This window comes from Lithobates pipiens, unplaced genomic scaffold, assembly GCF_037356315.1.
Source record: "Lithobates pipiens isolate NorthernLeopardFrog02 unplaced genomic scaffold, aLitPip1_a1.2 Scaffold_19, whole genome shotgun sequence".
NCBI classification, from domain to species: domain Eukaryota; kingdom Metazoa; phylum Chordata; class Amphibia; order Anura; family Ranidae; genus Lithobates; species Lithobates pipiens.
The window spans coordinates 207953186-207966937 of NW_027507764.1; the positions used below are offsets into that span (position 1 = coordinate 207953186).

Here is a 13752-nt window from a genome sequence, read left to right on the forward strand (position 1 = left end):
GTTCACGAATGCGTTGTACAGAGTGCAAGGTTCAGGAGTGTATTGTACAGAGTGCAAGGTTCAGGAGTGCGTTGTACAGGGTACAAGGTTCAGGAGTGCGTTGTACAGAGTGCAAGGTTCAGGAGTGTATTGTACAGAGTGCAAGGTTCAGGAGTGCGTTGTACAGAGTGCAAGGTTCAGGAGTGTATTGTACAGAGTGCAAGGTTCAGGAGTGCGTTGTACAGGGTACAAGGTTCAGGAGTGCGTTGCACAGGGTGCAAGACTCAGGAGTGCACTGTACAGAGTGCAAGGTTCAGGAGTGCGTTGTACAGGGTGCAAGGTTCATGAATGCGTTGTACAGAGTGCAAGGTTCAGGAGTGTATTGTACAGAGTGCAAGGTTCAGGAGTGCGTTGTACAGGGTACAAGGTTCAGGAGTGTGTTGTACAGGGTGCAAGGTTCACGAATGCGTTGTACAGAGTGCAAGGTTCAGGAGTGTATTGTACAGAGTGCAAGGTTCAGGAGTGCGTTGTACAGGGTACAAGGTTCAGGAGTGCGTTGTACAGAGTGCAAGGTTCAGGAGTGTATTGTACAGAGTGCAAGGTTCAGGAGTGCGTTGTACAGAGTGCAAGGTTCAGGAGTGTATTGTACAGAGTGCAAGGTTCAGGAGTGCGTTGTACAGGGTACAAGGTTCAGGAGTGCGTTGCACAGGGTGCAAGACTCAGGAGTGCACTGTACAGAGTGCAAGGTTCAGGAGTGCGTTGTACAGGGTGCAAGGTTCACGAATGCGTTGTACAGAGTGCAAGGTTCAGGAGTGTATTGTACAGAGTGCAAGGTTCAGGAGTGCGTTGTACAGGGTACAAGGTTCAGGAGTGTGTTGTACAGAGTGCAAGGTTCAGGAGTGTATTGTACAGAGTGCAAGGTTCAGGAGTGCATTGTACAGGGTACAAGGTTCAGTAGTGCGTTGCACAGGGTGCAAGACTCAGGAGTGCACTGTACAGAGTGCAAGGTTCAGGAGTGCGTTGCACAAGGTTCAGGTGCAGGTTTTGTTTCTACGTAGAAATGTTTTTGTGTAACAGCAATGTTATGGTGTGAACAGGGCACATAGAAAACAATTGTTTTCTTTGTGTCCCTGCAGAGGCCTACATTAGAAAAGCACACGTCGGGGGCGTGACCGGAAGTTGAGGTGGACGGACGTGCCTTTGCTGAGCTCCGCCGAGGCCTCTCAGCATCTTCGTCCATCCTTGTCCACCGGGCACAGGACTCCCCCGCCTGGGACAGGGGACTGATGATCGCCCGTCGGAGGTCAGGAGAGGATCCAGCACTACACCCTGAGAGGTGAGACCCGGCGGCCATCTTGGTACACCCGAGGCCTACAGCAGCTCTCTTGCAAACCCCCTCTGGCAGCTGTCTCGCAAATCCTTTTAGGGAGGACACTGTCCCCAATCTCAGTACAGCCTGCCCCCCACTGGATAGCTGTTGGACCGAACGCCTCTCTAAGTCCTGCACAAGCTCTAGGCCCCACCAGCGGCCATCTTGGTGCACCCAGTTCCTCCTTCTACCCTCCTGAGGCCCACATCTCTCCAATCTGCACCCTGTTTTGTGCCTGGACTCTCCCTGTAAACCATTAGTGCAGTGTTTTCTGGACTCTATCACCGGACTGTCTGCCGCGGATGCGGCCTGGTGAGGCCTAACGAGGCCCAGTGAAGCCTGCCAGTTACCACACCTTCCTGCACCAGCGCCTGGCAGGGGGCCTACTTACTGGAACCTGGACACTACAGCTGCCATCTCATCCCCCCACACTCCAAGATCCCTAGACAGCTGAAGTAGAGGCGGTGATTGTGAGCTCCACGGACTGCAGGTGAGGCACTGTCTTAGCCCAGGGGGCCCTTGCTTTCCCCAGGCCTCACCCTGCTGGGTTCTGGACACTCTCCCCATCCCCACGGCTCCACGGCCCTCTCCCCGACCCGGCCTCCTCCTGGGTTCAGGCTCTCCACAGCCTGACTACCGCCCTAGTGGGTTAGAGCTCCGGCTAAGGCCCCTTCTCCAGGCTACACCTGGCTTGGCCTCCATCATCCCCGCTAGGAGTCTCCGTGGACCATTCCAGGAGCCCCCCCCCCCTGATCGGGGTGAAATTGTTTGACCATCAAGGCGGACAGCTATGGTCAGTTCACGGGAGTCATCTATTCACCAGTCAGCTCTCCCTACACGGCCTCTTCAACAAGCCCCTAAAGAGACATACCCCCCTTCTCCTGAGACTTTCATAATTTCAGTTGTTGGAAGCAGCGCAAACTAGCAGAACTCATGGGCGACTAACAACGCTGACACCATGTCTTAGTATGGCTTAATATACCGCTCCTTTCCTAAGGGACCCTGCACCGCTTCATAAGCTCTCACATACACAGGGTCATTATCAGCTGCCCCCCGGACCCCTCCGGATACTACATGGGCAAAGTTGGTTTTCAAAAGAATATATATCAAGGCTTTATCCCGCCATCGACCTCCCGTCCTGCACACGTCATGGAGCGATACCTACACAGATCGCAATCTCCAGCCTTACACACGTTGGCAGAACCACTAGAGGCCATCGACCCCCTGCCCTCCACACCTAGTTCTCTTCACAAAGGTGGCTCTACCCAGCAAACAAATCCTGCCGAAGCAATTACGGTAACGGTCCTGGACCTGAAACTACAGACACTCCTACAGGATTTGACACGCAATATAGCTACAGAGGTTGGAAAGCTTGCTCGGGAGCTTAGGGGAGAGATCGACCAGCTTGGAGAGCGTACTGCCACTTTGGAATCTAAATTTGATGAGAATGTGCAATACATGCACGTATTGGAGGACGAAAACGCATTTCTTAAACACACAGTCTCCCAAATACAACTACAACAAGAAGATTTGGAAAATAGAGAACGTCGCTCAAACGTGAGGATTCGTGGAGTCCCTGAAACAGTCAGTGATAAGGAGTTGCGGGTATACTTGCTTGATCTGTTTGTCACTCTGGCTCCGCACATACCAGATATCGATTGGCGTCTAGACAGAGCCCATAGATCTTTGGCCCCTAAACCTCCTCCTGGATCCAATCCAAGGGACATTATAGTCCGTTTCCACTATTATGACAGCAAGGAAGCTTTAACTGCAGCCACACGCAATAAAAATCGCATCGATTTCAAAGGCTCTAAGATCCAGATCTTCAGCGACCTTTCTCCCATCACCTTGGCCAAAAGGCGCAACCTCCGACCAATCACTGCACACCTCCAACTGCACCAAATCCCCTACAGATGGGGTTTCCCTTTCCGGCTGTCAGCATCCAAAGATGGCACACAATACTCTATCAGAGAATTGCATGAATGTGAGGCCTTCATTCGCAATTTGGGCCTCCCACCTGTCCCGGAAGAGGACCTCCAACTCCCCCCGCCCGCTCTGGCCCCCAAACCTCTCCAAGCCCCTACGGCAATTTGGACCCCAGTCCGTCGGAGACATCAGAGAGGCTTCTCCACACCGCAACGCCCCAACGTGCCTAAACAACCTGCCTGAAGTTCCGGCGCCTGTCAGAATTGCACCTCCTTACCCTTGGTTTCCAGGAACCTATCGGACCTCTTCAGGAACTCGTCGGGGACCATCCCCCTAACTTTAAATCTCTCCCATTTCTGTAGTGCTCAACGAGCCTCCTCCTCCCCCCCCCCCCCCCCCCGCGGGGCCCCTCCAGCTGGTATTGTACTCCCAGTCGATGGTGATATGTCTGACCACTGTTCAAATGTTAAGAGTCCGAGGTTAATCATTCTTTGCGGGAGCGGTACATAGTTTACCACTCCAAATGTTTGTTATGTCCCTTTATAGGTCCAAGGTATTCTGCCTTGGCTCCCTGAAGATTTTATATCCTTCAGGCTTTCAAGATACATGTTTTATGTTTTTTGTTTTTTGTCTCTTCATTTTTGTCTCTCTATATTTTACTCAGGTTATTTTTTTCAATTTTTCAAAGTTTTTACCAGGTCCTTTTTTGACCTGTCCTGGTTCTTACATGTCGCTGCAGGTTGTAAACTTGACATACAATTTTATGTTACTAGGAAATGCTGATGTGTATATGCCTCTTCCAGACCTCCTTAGATCAGAGCACTCCAACCACATGTACCAGATTCCAATATCATCTGCTAATTATTCCATGAATGTATTATGGCTCTAAAAATATTTTCCTGTAATGTTAAGGGCTTGAATTCCTTAAGAAAACGCTGGCTAGCCCTGCGGGAATTCAAATCCTCAGGGGCTGATGTGATAATGGTTCAGGAGACGCACTTCCGCCCGGAGGGCTCATTTAAATTTGCCTCCAAGCTGTACCCTACTGTTTTTATGGCCTCCAGCCCATCTGGGAAGGCTGGAGTAGCCATTTTGATTAAACGTTCATGCCCTATACGGATCCTTGCTTCGATCCTAGATCCCCAAGGTCGGTTTATACTCCTGAACTGTTCTCACCTGAACACCTCCTTTACCTTAACTAATATTTATGCCCCTAATACGGGACAAATTGGCTTCCTCACTAGAGTATTGGATCGGCTGCGCTCCTTCTCTCAGCCTTTCGCAATCATAGGCGGGGATTTCAACATGTGTATGTCCCCTGGTAGGGATAGATTAGCACTCTCTCAACAAACCCCGTCCCTCCAAACTCTTAAACTGTCCACCTCCTTTCGCAAACTAATCCGCTCCCACAATCTCTTTGATGCATGGAGAGTGAAACATCCCACCCATCGCCAATACACTTTTTTCTCCCCCCCACATAAATTGTATTCCCGACTGGACCACTTTCTAATAACTGCACCCTTGCTACCCAATGTGGTATCTTCTGAAATAGAGCCTATCACGTGGTCTGATCACGCTCCCATCACTCTCAATGTGACGCTCCATAACGCATCACCTAAAACTTGCCACTGGAGACTGAATGAGTCTTTATTGCGACATGCTGAAACCAAAGATAGACTGCTCAAGAGATTGGAGGAGTTTTTCCATCTCAATGTAGGCTCCATTTCAGATATATCTACTGTGTGGGAGGCCCACAAGGCAGTTTTTAGGGGGGAATGCATCTCAGCTGGCTCACGTCTGAAGCGGGACTCTGTTAGGCTGAGGGTGGAGCTTGTGGCCCAGCTGCAGGTCGCGGAGGCGCGGTTACTCCGCTCCCCTACGGTGGATCGCTTGCGTGCAGTGACTACTATTCGCAACCACATTAAGGCTATAGACGCAAAAGACATTTCAAAATCAATGTTATGGTCTAAGCGAAAGTTCTATGAGTTTGCAGACAAACCACATAGGATGCTTGTCCACAAACTTAAGCCCCGGCCCTTTTTATCCATTCCTGATTATATAATGCAATCAGACGGTACACCAACGCACTGCCCTCAGACCATGTCCGGAGTATTCAGAGAATATTATAACAAACTTTACAACTGCCTGAACACGGGCACACAGGATCAGTTCCCACAAGACAGGTTGGACTCCTTCCTATCATCTATTCACCTCCCAAAACTCTCACCAGAGCAACGCTCCTCCTTAAACCAACCTATCTCCAATGACGAACTAGTTGACGTAATTAAACATCTCCCCACACATAAGGCCCCAGGACCAGATGGCCTTCCATACTCCTATTATAAGACGTTCCTAGAATCCCTGTCCCCACACCTGCTGACCCTATTCTCCTCACTGCTCCAGGGCACAATACCACACCCCTCGTTCCTACATGCAGTCATAACCACTATCCCTAAACCAGATAAGGATCCTTCCCTCCCTGACAATTATCGTCCCATAGCCTTATTGAACTCTGATTACAAAATCTTTACCAAGATTCTAGCGAACAGGCTCTCTCTACTACTGCCAGCGTTGATCCATAGAGATCAGGTGGGTTTCGTTCCCACAAGACATGCGGGGGACAATACCCGCCGCACAATTGACCTTATAGACCTGCTTACTAAAACTAAAAACCCCGCTTTGATACTCAGTTTAGATGCCCAAAAGGCATTTGACCGCCTTAGCTGGCCATTTATGTTTGCGATACTAAACCACTTTGGATTTTCAGGCCCCTTTATTCACGCCCTCCAAGCCCTATACTCGAAGCCCACCTCCCAGGTACAACTCTCCTCCCATCTGTCCCGTCCGTTTTCCCTTAGCAACGGTACGAGACAGGGTTGCCCTCTATCGCCATTGCTCTTTATCCTCAGTCTGGAACCCCTAGCTGCGGCTATACGGGAATGTTCAGATATTAAAGGAGTCTGCCTCCGCAACGCAGAATATAAAATATCCTTATTCGCGGACGATGTCCTCCTAACTCTCACCCACCCGCACACATCCCTACCACACCTTCACCACCTACTATCCACTTTTGGTAGCCTCTCGGGTTTCAAAATTAATGATACTAAAACCGAAGCATTACCTGTAAACATAACCCCGTCCCTCTTATCTTCGCTTCAAAGTAAGTATAATTACCACTGGTGTCCTCACTCACTTAAATACCTGGGGGTTCGCATTACTGCTTCCTATGATACTTTATATAAGGCCAATTTCCCCCCCCTGTTCTCAGAAATTAATCGCTTGCTGACATACTGGACATCTCTTCCCCTATCCCTGTTGGGCCGAATCAATGTCCTTAAAATGTCTATCCTCCCTAAGTTATTATATTTGTTTGAAACTCTACCTGTGGCTATCCCTATGTCACAGTTGAAATCCCTTCAAAGGAGAAGCCTCCGTTTTGTTTGGAATAACGCTTCCCACAGGTTAGCGGGGACAGTGGTCCTGGCTCGGAGGAATAGGGGGGGGCTCGGAGGCCCAGATTTCATTAAATACTATTATGCCACACACCTGAGAGTTCTTACCTCCTGGACCTCCCGGAAGGCCCCAAATAGATGGTCAGAAATAGAAATGAGTGTTACAGCCCCGGTACATCCTTGCTATATGCTTTGGCCTTCTACTGCCCTTCATATGCCCCAATTACGGCACATATGCCTAGCCCCCATGTTGTTCACGTTGAATATCTGGAAAAGGTGCAATGACCGCTTTTCCCTATCCTCACCGTGTCCACCGCTTTTAAATATCCTATTTAACCCAGACATCCCAGATAGCCTGTCCTATGATCGTATGCTACCATGGACCCAAGCGGGACTCTTTCAACTCCGACACTTTGTTAACCCGGCGACACGCCATTTATTGACTTTTCCCACCTTGCAAAAGCAACACCAGATCCCCCAAAGGCTTCTACATTCATACTTACAGATCAGACACTTTTTCTCTATCAGGTCCCCCTCTCTGACTCTGGACAAACCCACAGACTTTGAGAGCCTATGTGCTAAGGGTCCTTACGAACCCAGACTGATCTCTACTATTTACACGATATTACATGACGCCATACCTATGACGGTGAACACCCACCACTACATGAGGAAATGGTCTCAGATTCTACAACACGATATTTCCCTGGTGGACTGGGGGAACATATGGGAGCACACTTCCAGAATATCTCGATGTGTGACCCACAAGGAAACTGCTTACAAAGTTCTAATGCACTGGTATAGGACTCCAGATATTCTACATGCCCGTAACAGGTTAATTTCGAAACAATGCTGGAGATGTGGTGGGGAAGTCGGCTCTCACTACCATATTTTTTGGGACTGCCCCCTAGTCCACCAGTTTTGGCTCCAAGTCCAAAATCTGTTAGAAACACTGGCTGGCACTCCTATTCCCCTGACGCCCATGCATTATCTGCTAGGCCTCCCTTTCTCTGGTATTTCTAAGGCCTTGCGCAGATTGTTGTCCTTTATCTTATTGGCTGCTAAAAGGGTCATACCCAGGTTATGGTTGTCCACCTCTCCACCTACACTTCCGCAATTGATCACCACTGTAGCTGACATACGCAGAATGGAACACTTGACGGCCGTAGTGGAGGATAAGATGCAGAAATTTTCTAAAATTTGGTCAACATGGGATGAGTCTACATATGGTTCTGATGAGATTGCTCCTACTTAGATAAACCTGGATACATACATGTCCCCGAGAGAAGGTCTGAAATCTATTTTTTATTTTTTCCTTAAAGCTCTCTTTGATGTTACATAGTCTGTTTACAGATTCTGTCTATAACCCCCTTAAAGATACGGTGGAAGATTACTACTTTAATCACATCGCTATGCCTTTATAGGTTTAGATTTTGTATGCCTTGTAATCAAAGTATACCTGCATTCTTGATACGTTAATATTCATATCTCATGTATATTTTCTTCTGTATGATGTTGAAAATTTAAAATAAACAATTACAAAAAAAGAAAAGCACACGTCTCTGCACAGGTTGTTAAAAGTCTATGCAAGACAAATATGCATGTTTTTTCCATCAGTCTTTATGCACATATGGTGTGAATGAGGGCTTAAATGGCCCTTTTACCTACTATTTGGGTAACATACTATATGGTGTGTGAACTCTGCTCGCGCACACTGCTGCTAAAAGTTCACTCACAGAATTAATTCCTGTTCATTTGGTGTGTGACGTGCAGCTAGTTGTTGCCATGGCGACCAAGGTAGAGCTTCAAACCACTCCAGCATGAAGCTGCCCCTGTTGTCAATGGGAGAGGAACAATAGCCACAGGCTGAATGTCAGAGAAGAGTCAGGCTCCCCATCTGTCTATATGCCTTTGGAAATATACCAGAAATTTTAATGCAATGCACCAGACTCATCGACCAACTAGCAGCATTTAGTAAAATGCTGGCTCTCTGTCAAGTCTCCCGGTAACGGTAGTTATCCTTAGCAGAGGCATCATAATACAGAAGTTGCACTGTATTTATTAAGGAAACACGATGGAATCCATCTGCGTTACTGGTGAGTAGATATGAAGATATACGTGCTCTTAAAAAGATATAATTGTCACATATATCATTTATAATGATTTTCTTTCTGTCTATTCTCCTGTTTAAAATGTTGCTGTTTTTGCTTGTTTACAGCCCTGTTAGCTGACGCAGTGCAGCATATTTAAAAGGCATTGCGCTTAGCCATTCATTCTTAAAAGCACAGTAATGTCAACCATTCGGGAGGGTAGGACTACTTTTCCCCACCTTGCCACTGACGTAAAATTAAATATATACATATAGATGGAACAGAATTGCAGGTGAGATGATGTAATGAGACGTTACTCTCATTACAATGCGACCAACAATCAAGCTAGATCGCTCCCGATCCAACATATTTGAGGGTCGTGATTACATTTTTTTTTTTTTATGCAGTGGGACTTTAAAACTAATTCTTCAGACTTTCATTTAGCTCTCTGATGATATTAATATTTTTAGTTACAGAAAAATATGTAAGTGCGTTTGTTGATTTCTCTTGCTTGCTGGTTGCTCAGTCGTCATCCTGATCCTCTAGATTCAGTACTGTAAGCCAGTGCCCCAAAACTATTAAGGTTTGTATAGACAGGCATTGATGCTTTTTTTTGTTTCATGCTCAGGCTGCTGAAATGTGTGCATTTGAACATGAATGCAGCAAAAGGGTTTGCGCTCAATGTATTTGCCTGGTGGGCAAACGTGTCTTAGGAGGACCTGCTGTGTCCAAAGGAATACAAAACAAAGCAGGGCAAGGTCATTCTCAGCTGTCATCCACACTACACCATTGAAGTAAATAGGAATCTCTTGACCTGCGTTTGATGTTTATTTCAAACGCATGGCAAACGCAGAAAAACAATGACCAGCTACAGCTCTTATGGAAGCCAGGAGCTCTCACTTGACTACTTGCATACAGTATTCGTTCCAGGGCTGTGACTCAAAGATTTGATTCAAAGTGTTGAAGCCAGAAAAGCTAGTATTTTCAGAAATATTTTAGGTCAGCAATGGCTGCCTATATGTTTCTCCAATTACATGTTTTGACAGGAATGTCAGATGAAAACATTTTTTTCATGTGTTTTGCAATTGAAAAACTAGTGTTGCCACTTTTTCTTCAAGCCAAACCCGAACGCTTTAGCAGTGCACAGCTTTTATCATACACTATAGTAGGGGTCTCCAAACTGTGGCCCTAGGCTTGACTTTATCCGGCCCTTTGGGGCACTATTCATCCCACTGATATGAGACACTATTCTGCCCTCTGACACCAAAAATGTGGCATAATTCCTGCCACTGACATCAACAATGGAGTGCCATTTCTTCCACTGACACCAACAATTGGGTGGTATTCCTCCACCTAATACAAAAGATTTGGCACTGTTTACTCTGATATCAGAAGAATGTTCTATTGCCGCTGGCCACAGTCCGGCGTCTGAAAGACAGTAAACTGGCCCTTTGTTTACGAAGTTTGGAGACCCCTGCACTATAGGATTGTAACAGAACTGGGACACCTTTGGGCGCTCCAAAGAAAATAGTAATGCAGCATGCATAGTGCCCCTTCACCCTCCTATCAGGCCCAGTTCTAAGCCACATTCCTGTCTGAATATTGTGTCTGGGTTTCAGGCGGACTGAAACCCAGACACATGATTCAAAACCCAAACTGTCTAGGTGAATCCCGGGCAGGTCTCAACCCTATTGCAAGCCTGGCTAATGATAAGTTTCTTATACATTTTATGCATCCACACTGAACTCATGCTGTTCTTTTATGATTCCTCAGAAAAGTTTAGCAGTGCAGATTTGTGTATCATTTAGATAGCAAGCAAGATAAAATGTGTGAGCAGGATAGGCCATATGTGCTGGCGAGTCACTGAGGCATAGAGAGAAGAGATATCGGTTTGGCTCTAAACTGGCACATGGGCAGCTGCTATAACCTTAGCAAAACACCCAACTGTCCCTGATTTGGAGGGACTGTCTCTCATTTGGCACAAAGTCCCTCTGTTCCTCTTTCCTCCTCATTTGTCTCTCATTTTAGTCTGATCTGTAGAGCTGTATATAAATGGTACTATTTATCTATCAAAAAATATTTTACAGGGCCAAACCCTTTGTCTAGTTTCTATTGTAATTGTTAATAAATTGTTGCAACAGTGCATTTCAAAAGCCAGCATAAAAAAATAATAGTGCTAAAAAGTACTTCTGGGTTTAACTAATCTCTTTTTGTATAAGGGGGTGTGGTGGGGTGTGTGTGCTATGCATACATCTTTTTCTAATAGGTGTCTCTCATTACTGTCTTACAAAATTGAGAGGTATGCCTTAGTGGATATATATATATATATATATATATATATATATATATATATATATATATATACTTTTTTTTGTAGTTACACCTATTTATAAAGCAGTGAATGTGAACTTCACCAAAACATCTCTGGTGGAGAATGAGTGCAAAATCTGGTGCAGCTGTGCATGGTAGCCAATTAGCTTCTAACTTCAGCTTGTTCAGTGAAAGTGTTACTAAACCCACAACAGTAAAATCAGTCTGAATATGCAGTAAAGCTTGCTTGTTATACTAACTGTGGAAACCTAAGGGGTTAACCACTTCAGCTCCGGACCAATAAACACCTTAAGGACCAGAGGTCTTTTTGCAATTTCGCACTGCGCTGCTTTAACTGGTAATTGCGCGGTCATGCAATATTGCACCCAAACGAAATTTGCGTCCTTTTCTTCCCACAAATAGAGCTTTCTTTTGATGGTATTTGATTGCCTCTGCGATTTTTTTTTTTTGCGATATAAATGGAAAAAGAGCGAAAATTTTGAAAAAAAAAGATATTTTCTTCTTTTTGTTATAAGAAAAATCGAATAAACTAAATTTTAGTCATACATTGAGGGCAAAATTTATTCAGCCACATGTCTTTAGTAAAAAAAAATGTCAATAAGCGTATATTTTTTGGTTTGCGCAAAAGTTATAGCGTCTACAAACTAGAGTACATTTTCTGGAATTTACACAGCTTTTAATTTATGACTGCCGATCTCATTTCTTGAGGTGCTAAAATGGCAGGGCAGTACAAATCCCCCCCAAATGACCCCATTTTGGAAAGTAGACACCCCAAGGAAATTGCTGATGGGTATGTTGAGCCCATTGAATATTTATTTTTTTTGTCCTAAGGGATTGAATAATGACAAAAAAAAAAAAAAAAAAAAATTTTTTACAAAAAGTTGTCACTAAATTATATATTGCTCACACATGCCATGGTTATATGTGGAATTGCACCCCAAAATATATTCCGCTACTTCTCCCGAGTATGGGGATACCACATGTGTGGGACTTTTTGGGAGTCTAGTCGCGCACGGCACCCCGAAAACCAATCACCACCTTCAGGATTTCTAAGGGTGCAAATTTTTGATTTAACTCCTCACTACCTATCACAGTTTCGAAGGCCATAAAATGCCAAAATAGCACAAAACCCCCCAAAATGACCCCATTTTGGAAAGTAGACACCCCAAGCTATTTACTGAGAGGCATGTTGAGTCCATGGAATATTTTATATTTTGCCACAAGTTGCGGGAATATTACAAACTTTTTTTTTTTTGCACCAAGTTGTCACTAAATGATATATTGCTCACACATGCTATGGGCATATGTGAAATGACACCCCAAAATACATTCTGCTGCTTCTCCCGAGTACGGGGATACCACATGTGTGGGACTTTTTGGGAGTCTAGTCGCGCACGGCACCCCGAAAACCAATCACCACCTTCAGGATTTCTAAGGGTGCAAATTTTTGATTTAACTCCTCACTACCTATCACAGTTTCGAAGGCCATAAAATGCCAAAATAGCACAAAACCCCCCCAAATGACCCCATTTTGGAAAGTAGACACCCAAAGCTATTTACTGAGAGGCATGTTGAGTCCATGGAATATTTTATATTTTGCCAAAAGTTGCGGGAATATTACAAACTTTTTTTTTTTTTGCACAAAGTTGTCACTAAATGATATATTGCTCACACATGCTATGGGCAGAAGTCAAATTACACCCCAAAATAAATTCTGCTGCTTCTCCCGAGTACGGGGATACCACATGTGGGGGACTTTTTGGGAGCCTAGCCACGTACGGGACCCCGAAAACCAAGCACTGCCTTCCGGATTTGAATATAAAATGCTGTAAAAAACAAACTAACCAGAGTCACCCGTAACACTTATACGGTGATCAGTGGTGAAAGGGTTAACTAGGGGCAATCAGGGGGTTCAAATTTTTATTAGGTAGTATATGGGGGTCCCTGGCGCTATATAAAAACCTGACGGGGAACCTAAATAACTAACTGGCTAACCAGCGTCACCAGTGACACTTATACTGTGATCGCTGGTGAAAGGGGGTGAAAGGGTTAACTAGCAGCAATCAGGGGGTTAAAACCATTATTGGGTAGTATATCGGGGTACCTAGCGCTATAAATACCTGGCGGTGAACCTAAAAAAATAACTAGCTACCTAGCGACACTAGCGACACTGATGCAGCGTTCAGAAAAATTATCGCTTAGTGACACTGGCAAAAGGGGGTGAAAGGGTTAACTAGCGGAAATCAGGGGGTTAAAACCATTATTGGGTAGTATATCGGGGTACCTAGCGCTATAAAAACCTGGCGGTGAACCTAAAAAAATAACTAGCTACCTAGCGACTGTAGCGACACTAATGCAGCGATCAGAAAAACGATCGCTTAGTGACACTGGCAAAAGGGGGTGAAAGGGTTAACTAGCGGCAATCAGGGGGTTAAAACCATTATTGGGTAGTATATCGGGGTACCTAGCGATATAAAAACCTGGCGGTGAACCTAAAAAAATAACTAGCTACCTAGCGACACATGCAGCGATCAGAAAAATGATCGCTTAGTGACACTGGCAAAAGGGGGTGAAAGGGTTAACTAGCGGCAATCAGGGGGTTAAA

At 45.5% G+C, this 13752-nt stretch overlaps 1 protein-coding gene across 3 annotated transcripts in view; it reads left to right on the top strand.

The window, feature by feature from the left end:
* The window catches only part of MATCAP2 (microtubule associated tyrosine carboxypeptidase 2), an 88028-nt gene that overhangs the window by 21984 nt on the left and 52292 nt on the right, over window positions 1-13752 (top strand). The window contains exon 1 of one of the 3 annotated variants that reach the window (XM_077491665.1): window positions 8522-8822. The exons of 1 other annotated variant lie outside the window; for it this stretch is intronic. In XM_077491665.1, coding sequence (XP_077347791.1) covers window positions 8801-8822 — 22 coding nt within the window. In that variant the 5' untranslated portion in view covers window positions 8522-8800. Of the gene's footprint in view, window positions 1-8521; window positions 8823-13752 lie in introns of those variants that run through there. One more of the 3 variants, XM_077491663.1, reaches the window with a different exon arrangement.